At 48.1% G+C, this 16,211-nt stretch overlaps 1 protein-coding gene across 1 annotated transcript in view; it reads right to left on the bottom strand.

The window, feature by feature from the left end:
* DDX27 (DEAD-box helicase 27) overlaps window positions 1-16,211 on the bottom strand; it is a 1,027,557-nt gene that overhangs the window by 247,462 nt on the left and 763,884 nt on the right. Inside the window, exon 13 of the mRNA XM_069651193.1 lies at window positions 15,943-16,024. Coding sequence (XP_069507294.1) covers window positions 15,943-16,024 — 82 coding nt within the window. The remainder of the gene's footprint in view (window positions 1-15,942; window positions 16,025-16,211) is intronic.

Below are 16,211 nucleotides of genomic sequence, written 5' to 3'. Positions count from 1 at the left end.
CTGCGACTCGTTTGTCAGCGGAGGCTTGTGGTTTCGACGTTACGGGTGTCGATCGTTCTACGGCGGTGTGCGCTCTCTGCTGGTGCGCGCCGGCCGATGGTTTGGGGGTGGCGCCCTTATTTGCCGAAAGCCCAGTCGCGGCTGCGGTTGTGAGAGGGGCTTCGAACCTGAACGGTCCGAGGAGGCCGCCGGTGGAACTTGCGTCTCCTTGGGCGCTGATGCTTTCTTCGTCTTCGAAGAAGAGCTATGGGTTGTGTGCTTATGTGTGGTATCGTGTGCGTCAGTGTCGCCGGGGTGTTCATCCCCATAAGCAGGGCGTGAGCCGAGCCCGTCGGGGCCGGGGACAGACGACGCAGAGCGCGAGCGCTCTTTAGAGGGGTGTACAACTTCCGTAGCGGAGGTCGTGTCATCACGTTCCTCGTCACTGTCGGTGGTAGCAGCGGCGGGTGAAGAATCGGCCTTCGACATAGCGTAGGCCGCCCACCTCTTGACCCTACTGTCTTTTAGAGTCTTTGGCTTCAGAAGCCGACAAGCCGTGCAACCCTCCTCTTTGTGATCGAGGGGCAAGCAGCGGTTACAGCGTGAATGCTTGTCCTTCCAAGTAAACTTGCCGTTGCAAAGTGGGCAAATCGTGATAACGACCCCAAGGGAAAGGAAGGGGAAAAGGAAAGGCATTCTCAGAAAAGAACCAGAGATGTCCCACGACCCCACTCTCCCTACTGTATTTGGCCTGCGAGGCCAGGCCACGTGTTCGGCAACGCCGAAGGATCTCCTCCGCTCGTCCCCTCCGTCGAAGATCTTGCTCGGCAGAGACAGCTTCACAACTGCGTCGAGGGAGGGATCGATATGTTATATATTTAAACAGGAAAAAACCACCAAAGGTCGAGGAGATGGAATCTGCAATGTCTCTCGAGGAGCTCCGCGTAAAGGCGACCAGTAGCTGGGCGGAAAAAAACAATCTGAGGGACCTCGACGCGTGAGGGATTGTGGGTACAACGCACGTCACTATAGGGATAGTATTTCAGACACGCCTTGTCGACGTCCCTTTTCGACTACGAAAAACAAAATGCAATACTCCGCAGTGACCACTGGATGTCGGACCTATGCACAGCATGTGATTCTAAGCAGATTAACAAACATCAGAAATTTTGTTTCTGTGAAGATTAACAATGGTAGTATACATTCCAAATTAACCCAAATAAATTTCCGACCATAGGCATGGTGTGACTTCGGACAGTGTGACCGAGATATTCCTCGTCATCACCCAATCCAGGGTGTTTGCCTTACAATGTGTTGGTTCTTTTACTTACAATGTGTTGGTTCTTTTACTAACGACTGAAAACCAAAGTCCTTAAACAATTTTTCTATGCTTGCTTCCTGGTCCAGGGGGTTTCCCAATCATCTATTAAAATCTCCCAGTACAATGGTAGCTAAAAGGCTTATCCATATCTGCCAGACTATTTGACATCTCTTCATAGAAAGATGGAGTATCATTAGGGGTGTGGTAAGGTAAAAGTACATTTACACAATTATTTGGGGTGGGTGTTCTTTTCACTAAAACTGCTTCACAGTCCGTGAGTCAGACATGTGTTTGGAAAAAACCCAAACTCTCAGTTTGGTTAAAATCACCACTCTGCCTTCTGTTTTATGTTCTCTGTTAGGCAAGATTTGGTGTAGTACCCTTAGGGTGCACTACACAACCTTGGCCTCCTGGCAATAGGAACCCAACCTTTGGTATAAATCTGTACTACACATGTTGGTAGTGTGGCTGAGCAGCCAGGCTTATCTCAAGAGGGGTCAATGTGAGCAGTAGGGTGGTTACACAGGGATTCACAATGACAAGTATCCAAATAAACACTTAAACTCAAGGTTTCTTGATTAAACAATGATTCATTTATTTAACAGTCAGTTTGAATAAGCCTTCTTCAGAAGGGGCAATATAGTAGAAACACACAAATACACTCCAAAACACACTCTTAGTTTCTCTAAATCAGCAAGTAGCCATTTGGGATGGCACACACACTTCCTACACCCTCAGTTGACTTAAATAGCTAGGACACTGTGGGCATTAATAGATCACTGGTACATTATCACTCGTACATTTAGAGCAACACAGACTGGTGTCAAAGAAAAGGTTATCCGAATAAAATAAGAGATCACACAAATATTCTGAAGCAGGTAAGTACTTTTGAAACCTCCAATGCAAAGTAAGGTAACCCTTTCCTGGATGGAAGGTAAAACACAGAGGGAAAGAGTCATTCAGGGAGCCAGGCCAGCCAATGTCAATTGGGCAAAAGTCTATGCGAGCGCCAGCAATTCTTGCAGGTAAGTAACAGTCTTGCACAATGTTTTAGAAGTCTTTGTAGAAAAAGTAGAATCAATGTAGGGCCACACGCGGTTTAGGCTTGTGAGGAGTAAAGCTGTAAGCAACTCTACAGAAGCAACCAAGACAAGTCTAAACTGAGAACAAGTAAGGCTACACAACAAGAGGCACGTCCCCTTAGTTTACAGTACCTTTGGTTAGAAGAAATGGTTCCAGCTGGCTTCTGTTCCTGTGCAGCTCTGCAGATCCTGTTGTTCCTGTGCCTCAGTCGTGGGGACAAGAGGGAGGACTTCTGGGAACTCCTGCACTGCAATCGGACGTTCAGCAGAAGCAAACGACAAACTTCAATTCAGCTGCACTTCGCGGTTTCAGCTCCTTGCGTCTCAGCGAATAGCACCACCATGGTTCTCAGCTACCACTTCAGACTTTCCTCACAACTGGGGTCCAGCACTCTTGTTGAGGTGGCTCTGGTTTGGTCAGTCCTGCTTCCTGGGAATCCGGAGGATCATCCTGGAGCTCGGCTCTGACTTTAAAGTGATGCAGCCAATCTGGTGTTCCTCTCCCTGGCACTTCAGTTCCAACACCAGGCGTAGTGGAAGTACAGCCAGCTTCGAGAGGATGTCCAGACGAGTTCGCTTTGGAGTTGATTGGTCCCACCAACTTAAAAATGGAGAAGTTGTCCTTGCAGGGCTTCTCTAGTCGAGGCGAATCCGGAGCTTCAGCGCAGCAGCAGGGCTTCACTGGGCAAATCGACGGTCCAGGAGTTGCAGCAGGTGTTTCGTATTCATTCATTCATTCATTCATTCATTCATTCATTCATTCATTCATTCATTCATTCATTCCAGCCTAGCTGTCAATCACACAGCACGGTGGCTGTCCTCCAAGGACAGCTAGCTGGCCAATCTCCGTTGGACGCTATCCTGTAACCAAGGGGATTAAGCACCGGGAGTTTCGGGCACCTCCCTCACTTGCAAATGGCATCCAGCGGGACATTTGCAATAAAGGCCAAAGTAGCTCTTGTACCCCTGGTAGAGTGGGCTCTTGGTGTGAAAGGCAGAGTTTTGATTGATAGAGAGTAGCATAGCTGTATGCATTTCACTATCCACCTGGAGATGGCGTTTTTCAAACGTGATCACCTTCCCTGCCAGGTACTATGGAGACAGACAGTTGGTCTGTTTTTAATAGCGGTTTTGTTTCCAGTGTAAAGAACCGCACTCCTTGCATCCACTGAATGGAGGTTTTTTTCAGCTGACCTTGAAGGCTTTTTAAAGAAAGCAGGTAGTTCAATGGACTGGTTGACATGGAACTTTGATATGAACTTAGGTGAAACCCTAGGGTGTGTTCTTATTACCAACCTGTCTGTGATAACAAACACAGGGCCTTGCACTGACAAAGCTTGTAGTTCACCGACTCTTCTTATGGAGGTGATGGCTACCAGAAAAGCCATTTTATATGTTAGGTGTTTAAGGCTGGATTTGTGCATGTGTTCAAAGGGGGGGGGGGAGCTTTGCGAGTACCACATTTAGCTCTGTTAAGTAAAGATTTGGGGTAGTACCCTTAGGGTGTACTACAACAACCTTGGCCTCCTGACAATAGGACCCAAACTTTGGTTTAAGTCTGAACTAAACATGTTGGTAGTGTGGTAGAGCAGCCAGGCTCTTCTCAAGAGGGGTCAATGTGAGCTGTAGAGTGGTTACACAATGATTCACAACACAATCACAAGTGTTCAAACAAATGCTTACACTCAAGGTTTCTTGATAAAACAATGTATTTATTTACCAGTCATTTGAATAAGCCTGTTTTAGTAGGGGGCAATATAGTCATAACACACAAATACCTTCAAAATACACACTCAGTTTCTAAAATCAGCAAACACGCATTGGGGATGACACAGGAACTTCCTACACCCTCATGTGACTTCAATAATTTAGGACACTGTCGACATTGATATATTACTGTTAGCATTTAGAATAGTACCGAGATGAGTGTCAGAGAAAAGGTTATTATAACAAACAAGAGATCACAAATATTCTTAAGCAGGCAAATACTTTTCAAACCTCCCCAATGTCAGAGGAGAGAAGAGTCTTTCAGTGAAACAGGCTAAGCCAAAGTCAATGGGCAAAAGTCTATGTGGCTGAAGCTCTTCTTGCAGGTAAGTAAGAAAAGTCTTTGCACAATGTTTTTAGAAGTCTTTGATGAAAAAGAAGAATCAATCTAGGGCCACAAGCTGTTAGGCTTGTGAGGCATAGAAACAAATCTACAACAAGAGGTACATTCTCTTAGACTTTACAGTACCTTTAGTGAGAAGAAAATGCAGCAGATGACTTGTTCCTGTGCAGCTCTGCAGATCCTGGTGTTCCTGGGCCTTAGTCGTGGGGACAAGAGGGAGGACTTCTGGGGACTCCTGCACTGCAATGGGGCGGTCACCGACACTAACCGGCAATCTTCAAACAAGTGGCACTTCTGTGTTTCAGCTCCTCGTGTCTACCGCAAATAGCACCACCGCGGTTCCTGGCTATGGAGATGGGCTTTCCTTGCATCTGGGGTCCAGCACTCTGTTGAGGTGGCTCAGACTCGGTCAGTCCTGCTTCCTGGGAGTCCGGAGGATCTTGCTGGAGCTCTTGGCCAGCTTAAAAGTGATGCATTCTGAATCTGGTGTTCCTCTCCCTGGCACTTCGGTTCCTGCAGCAGCAAGGAAGGAAGTACAGCCAGCTCTGAGGGGATGTCCAGACAAGTTCACATTGAAATTGACTGGTCCCACCAACTCAAGGGGAGAAGTTGTCCTCTAGTCTAGGGACGAGAGGACGACTTCTAGGGAGAAGGGCTTCTCTAGTCGAGGCAAATTCGGAATTTCAGCACAGCAGCAGGGCTTCACCGGGCAAACCAACTGTCCAGGAGTTGCAGCAGGTGTCTCTTCCAAGTTCTTCTTCGAATTCCTTCGTCCAGTGGTAGACTGCCTTCCAAGCAAAAAAGCCTCACTTTTTATGCAGGTTTCTCCCATTCATTCCAGCCTAGCTGTCAGTCCAACAGCAGGGTGGCTGTCCTTGCCGGACAGCCACCCGGCCAATTACCTTTGGGTGCATTCACTCCTGTAACTAAGGGGATTATGCACAGGGAATTTTTCTGGCCCCTGTAACGCTCACCTGATTCCCGTAGAGGCGCCGGTCTTGACTGGGCGTATACCGTATCTTCAAAGGTGATGTGTAACACACGGCTGGCTCTTTGGGCTGGACCTCTGTGCACTGTATGTCTGACTCGAAGGGTAAGATGTCTGCAGATAGAAAATATGGGATTAAGGAACTGGGTTATTGAATGTCTCTCTCTTCTTCCCTTTCTCTTCTCCTGTAGAACCCCAAAGGTTAACGCTCTCACCTTAGGTAAGTGAACGCCGTGCTCTCCATCTGCCTCGGGTCAGGGTGCTGTAACCAGTTTCTTCACTGGATAAGGGGAGCAGGCCTCTTGACTTCAGAGGACTGCTGTCCGTCGTTTACTGCACGAACGGTAAGTTTCGAGTAATTCTAATGTCTTTAAAGTCTTTAGTAATGATGTTTCTTGTTTTGCAGGGTTCAGGCGATGGCGGATGACGGGCTGAAGTGAGTTGAAGATGGAGCCCGTGTGATGAATAGAAGCGCCTGGAAGCACGTAAGTAAGCGCTTGTTGCCTGCTTCACGATGCGCTCTAACTGTCTTTTTATTTTGCAGGTACAAGTTCGGAGCGGCTGCAGGGTGCCGGAATACCCACTGGGTTAGATGTGGAAAGGAGTAATGGCACGTGAGTATTAAAGTTCCCCAATGTCTTTAAACGCACCTTGTTTTGTCTTTCAGATGCGGGATGCAGCGCCGAAGGCCTCCGGAGCGTGCAAAGAGTTGGTAAGCTTTTGTCTTTCAGATGCCGGAATGCAGTGTGAAGACCTCCGGAGCGCACGAAGAGTAGGTAAGCCTTTGTCTTTCAGATGCCGGAATGCAGCGCGAGGCGTTGGTGACAGCCGATGGACCAGGTAAGTGAAGAGCTGTCACTGAAGACCGTAATGCTAACCTGTTCTTTCTTGTCTTTATAGGTGTTGCTGAAGACTGGATTCAGGATGGTAAGCCTTTTTCCTTAGGCCCAGGATCAGATTCAGAAGACACGATGAGCGTTCTGCTGCAGAGGATGCAGAATAACGCAAAGCAAGATTCATCCATCGGGTGTGGTTTAAATAGCCTCCTGTAGTGCTTAGGTGTCTCCTTCCACAGCCACGCCTAGGTAAGAAAAGAGTTCCTGCTTTCCAGAAGAGTTCCAGTGTTCTGAATCTAGGGAGTGGCTCCTGCCCCACCCAACAGGAAAAGTAGTTCCAAACAGAAGAGGATCAGAGGCTCAACTGGCAGGCAAGTAAGCAGCATGGTCTGCTGCAGGTAAGTCCACCCAAGCATTATGAGCCCGGCGCTTCCAGCGCTGGGACTGGGCATATTTATGAGCCTGGTGCCACTGGCGCCAGGACTGGGTCCAAAAGGTCCCAATTGGGACTTGTTGGCACTCGGAACCTGGGTTATGGATCTGCTTCCAAGGGAGTTGGGAAAAGCCTGACCTTTTGGAAGCAGAGATCATGACACCCCTCCCTCACTTCCTGCCCCGCCAGACACCCTGGAGCCAGAGGCAGGTACCACACCTGGTTTGGCACGCAGAGTAAATTTCAACAAGGACCTTCCCATAGAGAAATGGAGAAAAAAGAAGACCGGGGCGATTTTGACAAAAATGGCACCCAAGGGTGCTTTACTGCAGCTGCGAACGCAGCCCGCGGTAAAACCACATCACAGTAGTCAAAAGTAAACCACTGCCACCAGCCAATAATTGTAGAAAGGGTAAAATAAACATTTTACATGAGAAACTAGACAAAGGGGATACTAAGTAACCCCTCTAGCACCCTATTCTAAGATAGTGCGTGCTGGGTCTAGAAAGTTACAAATTTAAGTAAAGTCAATTTCACTTTACTGCTCTTGGAAACCGTAGTTTATCCAAGAGAGGGCATTTAAACCTTTGGGAAATCTGAAAGACTTTCCTGTGCCACTGCACTGAAGGTGATGCGTGTCACAATGTAAAAAGATGCCTATGGAGTTTGTCAGACTCCAAAAACCAAAAGAAAAAGAGTTCAATTCACATAAAAATACACGAGTGGATAAAACGGCCTCACTCACTCCAGGTAAAAAATTACAAGTCCTAGAGTCCAGCAAAAGTGCTGGGGGTCTTTAAGGTAGAGAGGAAATAGGGAGAATTCTCAGAAATGTGCTAACACTGTTTGTTTGAAGAATGTCCCGGGAATGTTGGTGAAGTATTATAGGAGGCGGGGTAGCACCATCATTTTCAGCAGGGCTGCTCTTCCCATCATTCCTAGTGGTAGGGTTTACCAAAAAGTCATGGACTTCACAATTTTATCTAACGCTCCTTGCGTGTTGGCCTTCTGTGTCTCTGTGGGGTCGTGGTGTATTTCTAGCCCCAAATAACAGAAGGTATGTGGTGCCCATGTGAGACCCAAATCAGGCAGTTGGGCTATGCTAACTTCCGAGTCTTGCTAGGGGGTACAGGAAGGACTTCTCTTTATTAATGGTTATACCCGACAATCCGGCATATGCTCCCATTACCTCTAGCAGGTCTGGTAGGTTATTTTGTGGATTTGCAACATATAGGAGCATGGTGTCTGTGTAGTGCGAGACTAGATTAGTGACTATTTCTATTCATCCCTCGCTATACTCCGCTCTTAGGAAGACCGCTAGTGGTTCCAAGGCCAGTATGTAGAGCATTGGCGACAGCGGGCAGCCCCGCTTTGTGCCCCTGTGTAATTTCCATGCTGCTGAAATGTGTCTGCCCGTTCTCACCCTCACCCTGGGGTCTATGTATAGTAGCTTGATCCCACTGCAGGAAGCCCTCCCCCTATTCCGAAGTGCTTAAAGGGATGGTCTAGTAAACATTTTTATTTAAAAAATAGATAGGCAACATAAAAAAAAAAACACTAGCATTCTCCGTTTTAAAACTTCCTATGTAAAATTTGGAGCTATTCAAGCTCAAAATTCTCAAAAGCAAGCACATGGGCGCATCCATTTTGTGAAATGGAGGCCCTCCTGTGCTGGCTTTTGCTTTTGCGGCACTAATGAAGGAAAAGCCAGCCAGCTGTAGGAAACAAAAGCTACCTCTGGGTGGCTTTCCCTTCATTAGTGCTGTAGGCGGAGGACGGGGACCGGAGACCAGAGCAGGAAAGCTGCAGCTGAATCTCAGTAAGAGCTATTTTTTTTTTTTTTTTAAATAAGCACTAGCTGCGGTTTTTTTTCTAAGTTTTCCGGGCTGGAGGAGCCCGGAAAACTTAGAAATAAAACCGCAGCTTTAAAAACGTTGTATTTATGTTTGCGGTCGCTTTTGAAGCGACCGCAAACATAAATACAACGTTATTGTGTTGGAAAACGCTGCGGTTTTTCTTTCCAAGTTTCTCAGGCTCCTCCGGCTAAAATGTTTTACTAGACCATCCCTTTAAGTACATGCAATATCCAGTTCACATAGTTGAAGGCTTTGACTGCATCGAGCGATGAGACTACATACTCCTCCCATCTTGGGTTAGTCTAGTCTACCATGTGGTGGAGCCTTCGCAGGTTCGATGAGGTGTTTCGCCCCGGGACGTAACCCGTCTGGTCCTTGTGTACCAACCTGTGTATGACCCGTTTTAGCCTATTCGCCTGGGTTGCCGTCAAGGTTTTGCAGTCCTGATTGATCATGGCAATTGGTCTGTATGAACCGCATTCTAAGGGTGACTTCCCCGGCTTCAGGACTGGTATTATTAATGATTCTGTCATGCTGTCTGGTAATTGACCCTGTGTATGCGCCTTTTCGAAGACTACCAGCAGTTTAGGTGCCAGGATCTGCTTGTATTTTTTTGTAAAACTCAGCGGGCAGCCCATCGGGTCCCCAGCTGTCGGGAGACAATCTATCACAGCTTCCAATTCTTCTACTGTTAGCGGGGCCTCGAGTATCTCCGCCTGTTCGTCAGTTAATTTTGGTAGTTCTATTTGGAACATGGCGTCTGTCTGAGGAGTCTACCTCTTGGTTCTGAGAGTACAGTTTCTCATAGAATTGTGAGGATACCTGGTTGATGTCGTCCTGGGCCCTCACCACTTCCCAGTTTCATTTTTTAGAGCATTAATTGGTTATTTTATTGTGTGCCGATTTATTAACCAAGCAAGGAGTCTGCCCGGCTTATCACCCTCTGCGTGCAGTTTTTGCACATACTTCCCATAGTCCAATTTCCCTAGCTTCTCCCAAATGGTATTACACTATATCCTTAGTGGTACTAATTCAGCTGGTTCTTCCCCCGTTACGCCCGCCAGTCTTTCTGCCCTTTCTATTTCTCCCTGTACTTTTACCAGTTCTGCCTGGATACTCCCTTTATGCCCCCCCCCAGTCTTCCCACTCGCTGTCCCCTTGAATACCACCTTGAGGGCGTCCCACAGGGTCCCAGACTTACCGACAGTGCCTGTGTTGTGGTGATAGTAATCTTCTATTGTCTTTTGTATGTGTTCTTGGAATTCGCCCTCCAGTAGTGCCTCTGCTCTTAATTGGGCCTTCCTATGGGTGTATACCCATGTCGCCAGTATTGGGGTGTGGTCTGTGAGTGTCCTTGTGCCAAAGTGTATGCTAGTGAATTCCCCCAGGGTTTCGGAGCTGGTGAAAAGGTAATCTATACGTGTGTGGGTTCCAAGTGGGGCAGTGCAGCACAAGTATCCCGTGGTTTCCTCATGCATTTTCCTGCAAACATCTTCTAGCTGCAACTAATTTAGGATTACCTGTAGGGCTTTCACCGGCGGTGCTGGCTTTATGTGTTTGTTGTCCGACCTGTCCAACTTCGGGTTGAGTATGAAGTTGAAATCTCCTGCCCAGATACAAGCCACCTCTCTTAAGTAGAACTTAGTTGCGTTGTGATTTGGGGCTTATGTGTTCACCAAACACTTCCCTGTTTTCTAACATTCCGTGCACCATGACCAGCCTGCCCTCCTTGTCCTGCTCTTGCGTGATCAGCTGGAAAGGGACGTTGGGGGCTATCCACGTTACTACGCCTCTGGCATAATTGCAATAGGTTGAGCCGTACATTTGTTCTCCCCACTTTTTTGCTATTTTGGCTTGTTTTGGTTCGGTCAAGTGGGTTTCCTGCAGCATTGTACCTTCACTTTGTATCTATTCAACCAGGCATATTCTCTTAATCTTTGGACGCAATTTTTCAGCCCTCGTACATTCCAGGTGGCTATTTTGATGAAATCAGGGCACATTCCAGCGGCTCTTGCTGGGACCCTTCTTTTCCCATGGGCCCATTTTGTTTTTTCGAGCGTGCCTCCCCTCCCCTTCCCCTGCGGGATTGCTTCATGTTTCCCTTGCCCTCTCCTACTTCCTCTACAGCCCTGCTCTGAGTGGGCGTTCGCTCGGTTCTTTTGCCCTTCTGGTTTGTGGCGATAGTGGTCTACCTCTGTGCTTTTATCCTTTTGCTTCGTGTGCTCACTTGCTGTTCTTTGTGACTAATAGAGTCTCCCATTCTTGTGCCACCTTTCCACCAACTAACTGTTAAAAAAAACGCCCAGCCACCCTCCCCCTGCTCGGGCTCCGCCGCTTCCCTTTCACAGTCCCTGTTCCGAGCCTGGCACCTCAAACTTCTTTGGTTCCGTGGGGTTCTGTGTCGTGGCATCCATAGGGCACCCTAAAGGCGATTCTCCCCCGTCTCCTGGGATATATTGCTTATGGTCTCATGTTTCATATTTGGTGCCTGTTGCATTTTTTTTGGCCTTCCAGTCCCTGCTCCCAGCATGCTACGGTGGAGCGTTTCTATCATTCCACTCAATTCTGGCGTTTCTATCTAGTTGGGGTGGTCTCTTGCTGGTCCATCCACTCGTGACCACCTTCCGTGGTTTTGAAGATATGGGTCCTGCCGTTGCGTTGCACTTTTAGTTTGGCAGGCTATAATAACCTATCTGAGGTTTGCGTTCCTGAGGTGTTCTTTTGTTGGGCCAAATCTTGCTCTTTGTCTTGGAACCAATATTGTGTACTCTGGGTAAATTGCTATCTTGGAGGGGTTTCTGGTGATCACGCCTCCTTCCCTTGAGAATGTTAATATCTTTTCCCAGTCTTTAAAGTTCATGATTTTGGCTATCATGGGTCTTGGGGGGGGGGGGGGGAGATGGGGGAGTCTGGGAGGGGGCTGCGGGAGGGGGGTTTCCTAGTCAAAGCTCTGTGGGTTCCAGCACCCCAGCGCCCACTTCGTGCAATAGTAAGTTCTTCACATAGTTTGTGGGGTCCTTGCCTTCCTCACCCCCCGGAAGTCCGACAATACGTATATTCCTTTGCGCTCTTCCTTCTGCGTCCTCCACTCTGTACTCCAGAGTTTGTATTCGACCAAGCACGTCTCATCTTGGATTGGGTGGTAGTGATATTTTGGTGTGATTCTGCACTTGCTGCTAAGCCGTGCTCACTCAGTGCACCAGGGCCCGCACATGTCTCAGTAGACCCACATCCACTATTACCGCGTCTAGTTTATGTTCCAGTGATGTCTTCAGCGATGCGATTGCCTCGAGGATGCGATCATTTTCTTGTTGCCCTGTTTGGTGTTCCGTTCCTGCCGTGCTCGTGCTGCCATTCACCTGTGCTGGCTAGTATCATTCTTGCAAGCATACGATTTAATACTGGTTTGCTTACCCTTGGCCCCCACGTTGTTTCTCTGGCATGTCCTGACTTTACAGTTCTTATTCGTCCCCGTGTGTTCCTGCCCGTTCTTGAGTGGAGGGCTTGCGTGGTAGGGCCCAGTTGCCCCGGCTTGGGAAGGCGCTGCTCTTGTTTCTGGGCCTTCAGTGTCCTTCCCCCTTGTGTGGGTGGGTTGCTGCTTAGTTTTGCGTATTAGGCTATGCCCTCCCCCGCCTCCTCTTCTCCCATTGGATCTAACCTTTGCACCCCTGGTCCAAGTTTCTTTTGCCGCGTCAGTTCTCTTTGTTCCCAGGGGTGTGGGTTCGGGAGAAGCACGGGGAGCCACTTGCTTCGTACCGCTCCGCTTTCACACCCTGCATGGACTTTGTAGCCATGCAGTGCTGTAGTTTTTGCCGCCTGGACTGCTTGAGCCCTGGTTCCTCCTTCGCCATTTCTCCTGAGTGCAGCGGGGGTACTTTTAGTGGTGCTCGTGCCTGTGCTGCTGTTTGCGCCGTGTGGTGGTTGTGCAGTTCAGGTTGCCCTTCCGGCTCGCTCCCCTTATGTGTAGTTTGTTTGCACTGCCATGGGTCTGCTGGGAGCGTTAGATGGTTGGGAACTTCCCAGCACTGTTTCTACCAGGGCTCCTGTACCGCACAAATCTCTTGCCTGCCGCTTCCCCTCTCCAAGCTCTGCTCACTTTGTTGGCTATATCAGGGGCTTGTGTTCTCCCACGTGCGCAGCCCGTCTTAGGATGGCTGCGAGCCGTCTCTGCTTCTGCATGCATGTATGTATGTATGCAACTTGTTTACTCTGCCATGGGTCTGGTGCAAGCCTCAGATTGCAGGAGATTATCTTTTCCCAGCTTTGGCTCTCTGAGGGGTTGTGTGCCACTCCTGGATCCCTCGATTGTCGCTTTCTCTTTCCCTACTTCACCTGCTTCATTGTGCTGTTTCGGTGGCTTGTGTTCTTCCACGTGCGCCGCTCTACTCCGGATGGCTGCGGGCCCTCTCTGCTTCCGTGGCTTTATGTTGGGTGGGGTGTGTCGCTGGGCCTCCCAGCGGGTCAGTCCTGATGGCGTGTTGCACCCGTGGACCCACTGATCTATTCGCGCCCCCCCCTTCTCGGGCTGTGCCCGCTTAGCTCGCACTGTGTGTGCTGCTCGTTTCTCCTGCTACAGATCTGCAAGAGCGTTAGGTGGCCGGGGATGGTCCTTTGCAGCCCGTCTCTCTTAGGGCCTTGTGCCTGTCAAGAGGCGCGTACTTGCCCCTTTCTCCCTCTGTGCTCCATTCGCTTTGCTCCCCAGTTTCTGAGGCTTATGGTCTCCCTTGCGCTCAGCTCATCGCCTGATGTCGGCGGCTCCCACTGTTTTGCAGATGTATGTTGTGTGGAGTGTGTCGCAGGGTTCCCCCAGCAGGTTGGTTGTGTTGGCGGGCAGCGCCCGTGAACTCTTGTATGTTTTTGCCTCCCTCGTGCCGCAATATGAGACAAGGGGCAGGGGTGTGGGCGGATGTCTCTGCGCTGTGTTGTTGCTCTCTCCCCCTGACCCGTCCTCCAGCTCTCGCTCTCCTTATCTGGGCTTGCCCGCCTTCCAGCAGCGCTGCCCATACTGTCGCCATCTGCCTCACCGCTCCGTATCACTGCCTTCACTCCTAGTTATTCCGATTCGTGTCAGTAGCGTCCCTGGCAACCCAGCATTCGCTGGCTCCGCTGTGGTGCTGCAGCTTGCCTCGGTCTTGTGGGATCCTGCAGTCTCACCCTTCTGCCCCACTGTCTGCGTGGCTTCCTCTCATGGTCGCGTGTGCACTTGTTGCGCCTCCTCAGTGAGCCGCCATCTAAGTGTTTCTTCCACACGGCTCTGTTTCGGACCGCCATGTGTTGGTTTCCCACCTTACACCGCTGCAGTTTTTCACCCAGGTGTTCACCTCGCCTTCCGACACCTTCTCATGTGGTTTTGTTGAAAATCGGACCCGATTTGCTAATTTATATGAAGGATCTCACAGGAGCTCTGAGGTGCTGCTTCCTCACTTCATGGCTGCCAACCTGCTGGTGACATAGTTGTTGTTCATCATAGAAGGTACTGCCTGACTCCTGGGTACTTACCAGGGCAGTTGTGTTGCTGTTCACTCCTTTTGAGCGTCCCGAAATCACGTTGGGGTGGATGACCCATCTGTGTTCTCCCAGGCCTAAGAACATCAGTCCGAGGCAAAAATCCTTCAGGAGACCTATTTTGTCCCCTTGAAAACTTTCAATCTAATTCCATTATTTGTTACGAAAATGCTTCTTCTGATATTTGACAACTATGCCAGCATCTGCCTTCCTTTGTTCTGCTGCCCAGAGGCCACTGCGCGGCCCCCCCACAACTCTCCAGTGCCTCCATCTGACTTTTGAGACTCTCATTCCCCAGATAGGGTTGGACTTCTGAAGTTTATGCCAACACAAAGTTATCCAATTTAACAGTATTGTTGTTTAGTAAATGTTGGTTGATTAATGATTTTCTAACTTATTGCTTCTCTTGATACTTATCAGTTTCTCATCCAAAGGTCTAGTATAAAACAGAGTATTGGAACAGAAAATATCTACTATACATATCCATCTGTGTGAACTATTTTTATTTACCTGAACTGTAGCGATGTTAACATTGTCCTGGTATATATAATAACCACTTTTTATTGTAACTACAGTCTGCAAGTGACTAAGTGTGCTTAAAGGTCTTTGTACCCTACTACAGCCCTTCTCCCTCGTAGATCAAGCCTGGCTGCTCGATCCTAGCTATCAAACCTTTTGGGTAGTTGAGGTCAAACCTAAGAGTTGGAGCCATGTACATCTAAGAGCGAGTATTCTACAGTCCTACCATAGGTGGACTTTAGTAATATTCCCTGACAGTAGTGTTCAGCCATGCCTCGCAATATCGAAGGATATTCCGCTAGGAAGCGTATTGTTATAATGTAAATGACCAAATGGATCACTGTTTTATCAGGATCCTTACTGTGAAAACCTGATTAAAAACCCTGAGAAATCTATGCCCAAGATCAATTTTCGTCTGAAGGGACAATCTGCGGGTTCCGTGTCCATTTCTATACAGCTGTAAAGAAATAAAAGCAGACTCTGTTGCTGCTCCATATTTATTACGTTGGATTTATTGGGGGTGTGCAGGGTTTAAACATCAGTCAGGGTACTGATGCAGGGATGCTTTAGTGCACCAGGGTGGTAGCCCCCTCCTTTGGGGGTCAATAAATGAGGCACCAACAGAGGCATTGCATCGCTAATGAAACCTAGATAGATCGATCTTGGAAATAATTAGGACAAGATAAAAGAGTAGCAACAAGTGGATGGTCTCCCAAAAATGAAGATTTCCATGAAAATGCATTGTAAAAATGATCACAGGCAGACCTTTGATGACCTGACATCTATAGAATTTTGTATGTGCTGTCCAACAAATTTCATTGTAAATTGCATAGCACTTCATCCAATTTTCCATTGAATGTGTCGTAAAAAAATACCAATTTAACCCATTTTAAATCAAAGTGTTGAGGGGCCAAAGCCCCCTTACCACCAGATTCCACTATGGCTGTTTGAGGGATTTCTCCCTATGCTCAGGGCCTTGCGTACAATTGTGTGAAATATTTACGCCCCTCCAACTAAAATATTAACCAGCCACCACTGTCAGCAAACAATGTAGCCCGATTACATTCCAATACCATGGCTCAGTTCCTGTCCAGACAGATAAAATAGGGTGCGACTCATGGGAGCCTGATTACATGCGAGGTTCAAGCAAGTCTTTGTCCTTAACAATATCATACATTGCGAATAAAAGGGGATAACATAACCAGTGAATCGATAGCTAAGAGCAACAAAAATAAGGAAAACAAAAGAAAGGAGAAAACAATTGTTTACCAAGTATTTAGTAGTAAGTGTTAAACATATTATTACGGTCTCACCGTTTTGACTCCATGGATATCAAGCCCTCGGGCAGCAACATCTGTGGCCACAAGAATATCGATTTGCTCATCCTTGAAGCGTCTGAAATACAAAGTCTAAGGGTCAGAGCTTTTGTTTCTTATTAGATCACAGAGATGGGAATATTAAAGTGAGCAGCACACTCGATATGGTGTAATGGTACAACTTTGTTTGCGGAGGAGGGTCCCTGAATGGAAGTTGAGCAAACATGAAATTGTAATAATTGTCCACCCATTACTGGGACCACAAT

This window comes from Ambystoma mexicanum, chromosome 3p (genome assembly GCF_040938575.1).
Source record: "Ambystoma mexicanum isolate Mex_15411 chromosome 3p, UKY_AmexF1_1, whole genome shotgun sequence".
Classification (NCBI taxonomy): Eukaryota; Metazoa; Chordata; class Amphibia; order Caudata; family Ambystomatidae; genus Ambystoma; species Ambystoma mexicanum.
Note: the sequence above shows the minus strand (reverse complement) of the source record. Positions and strands in the feature narration are given on the sequence as shown.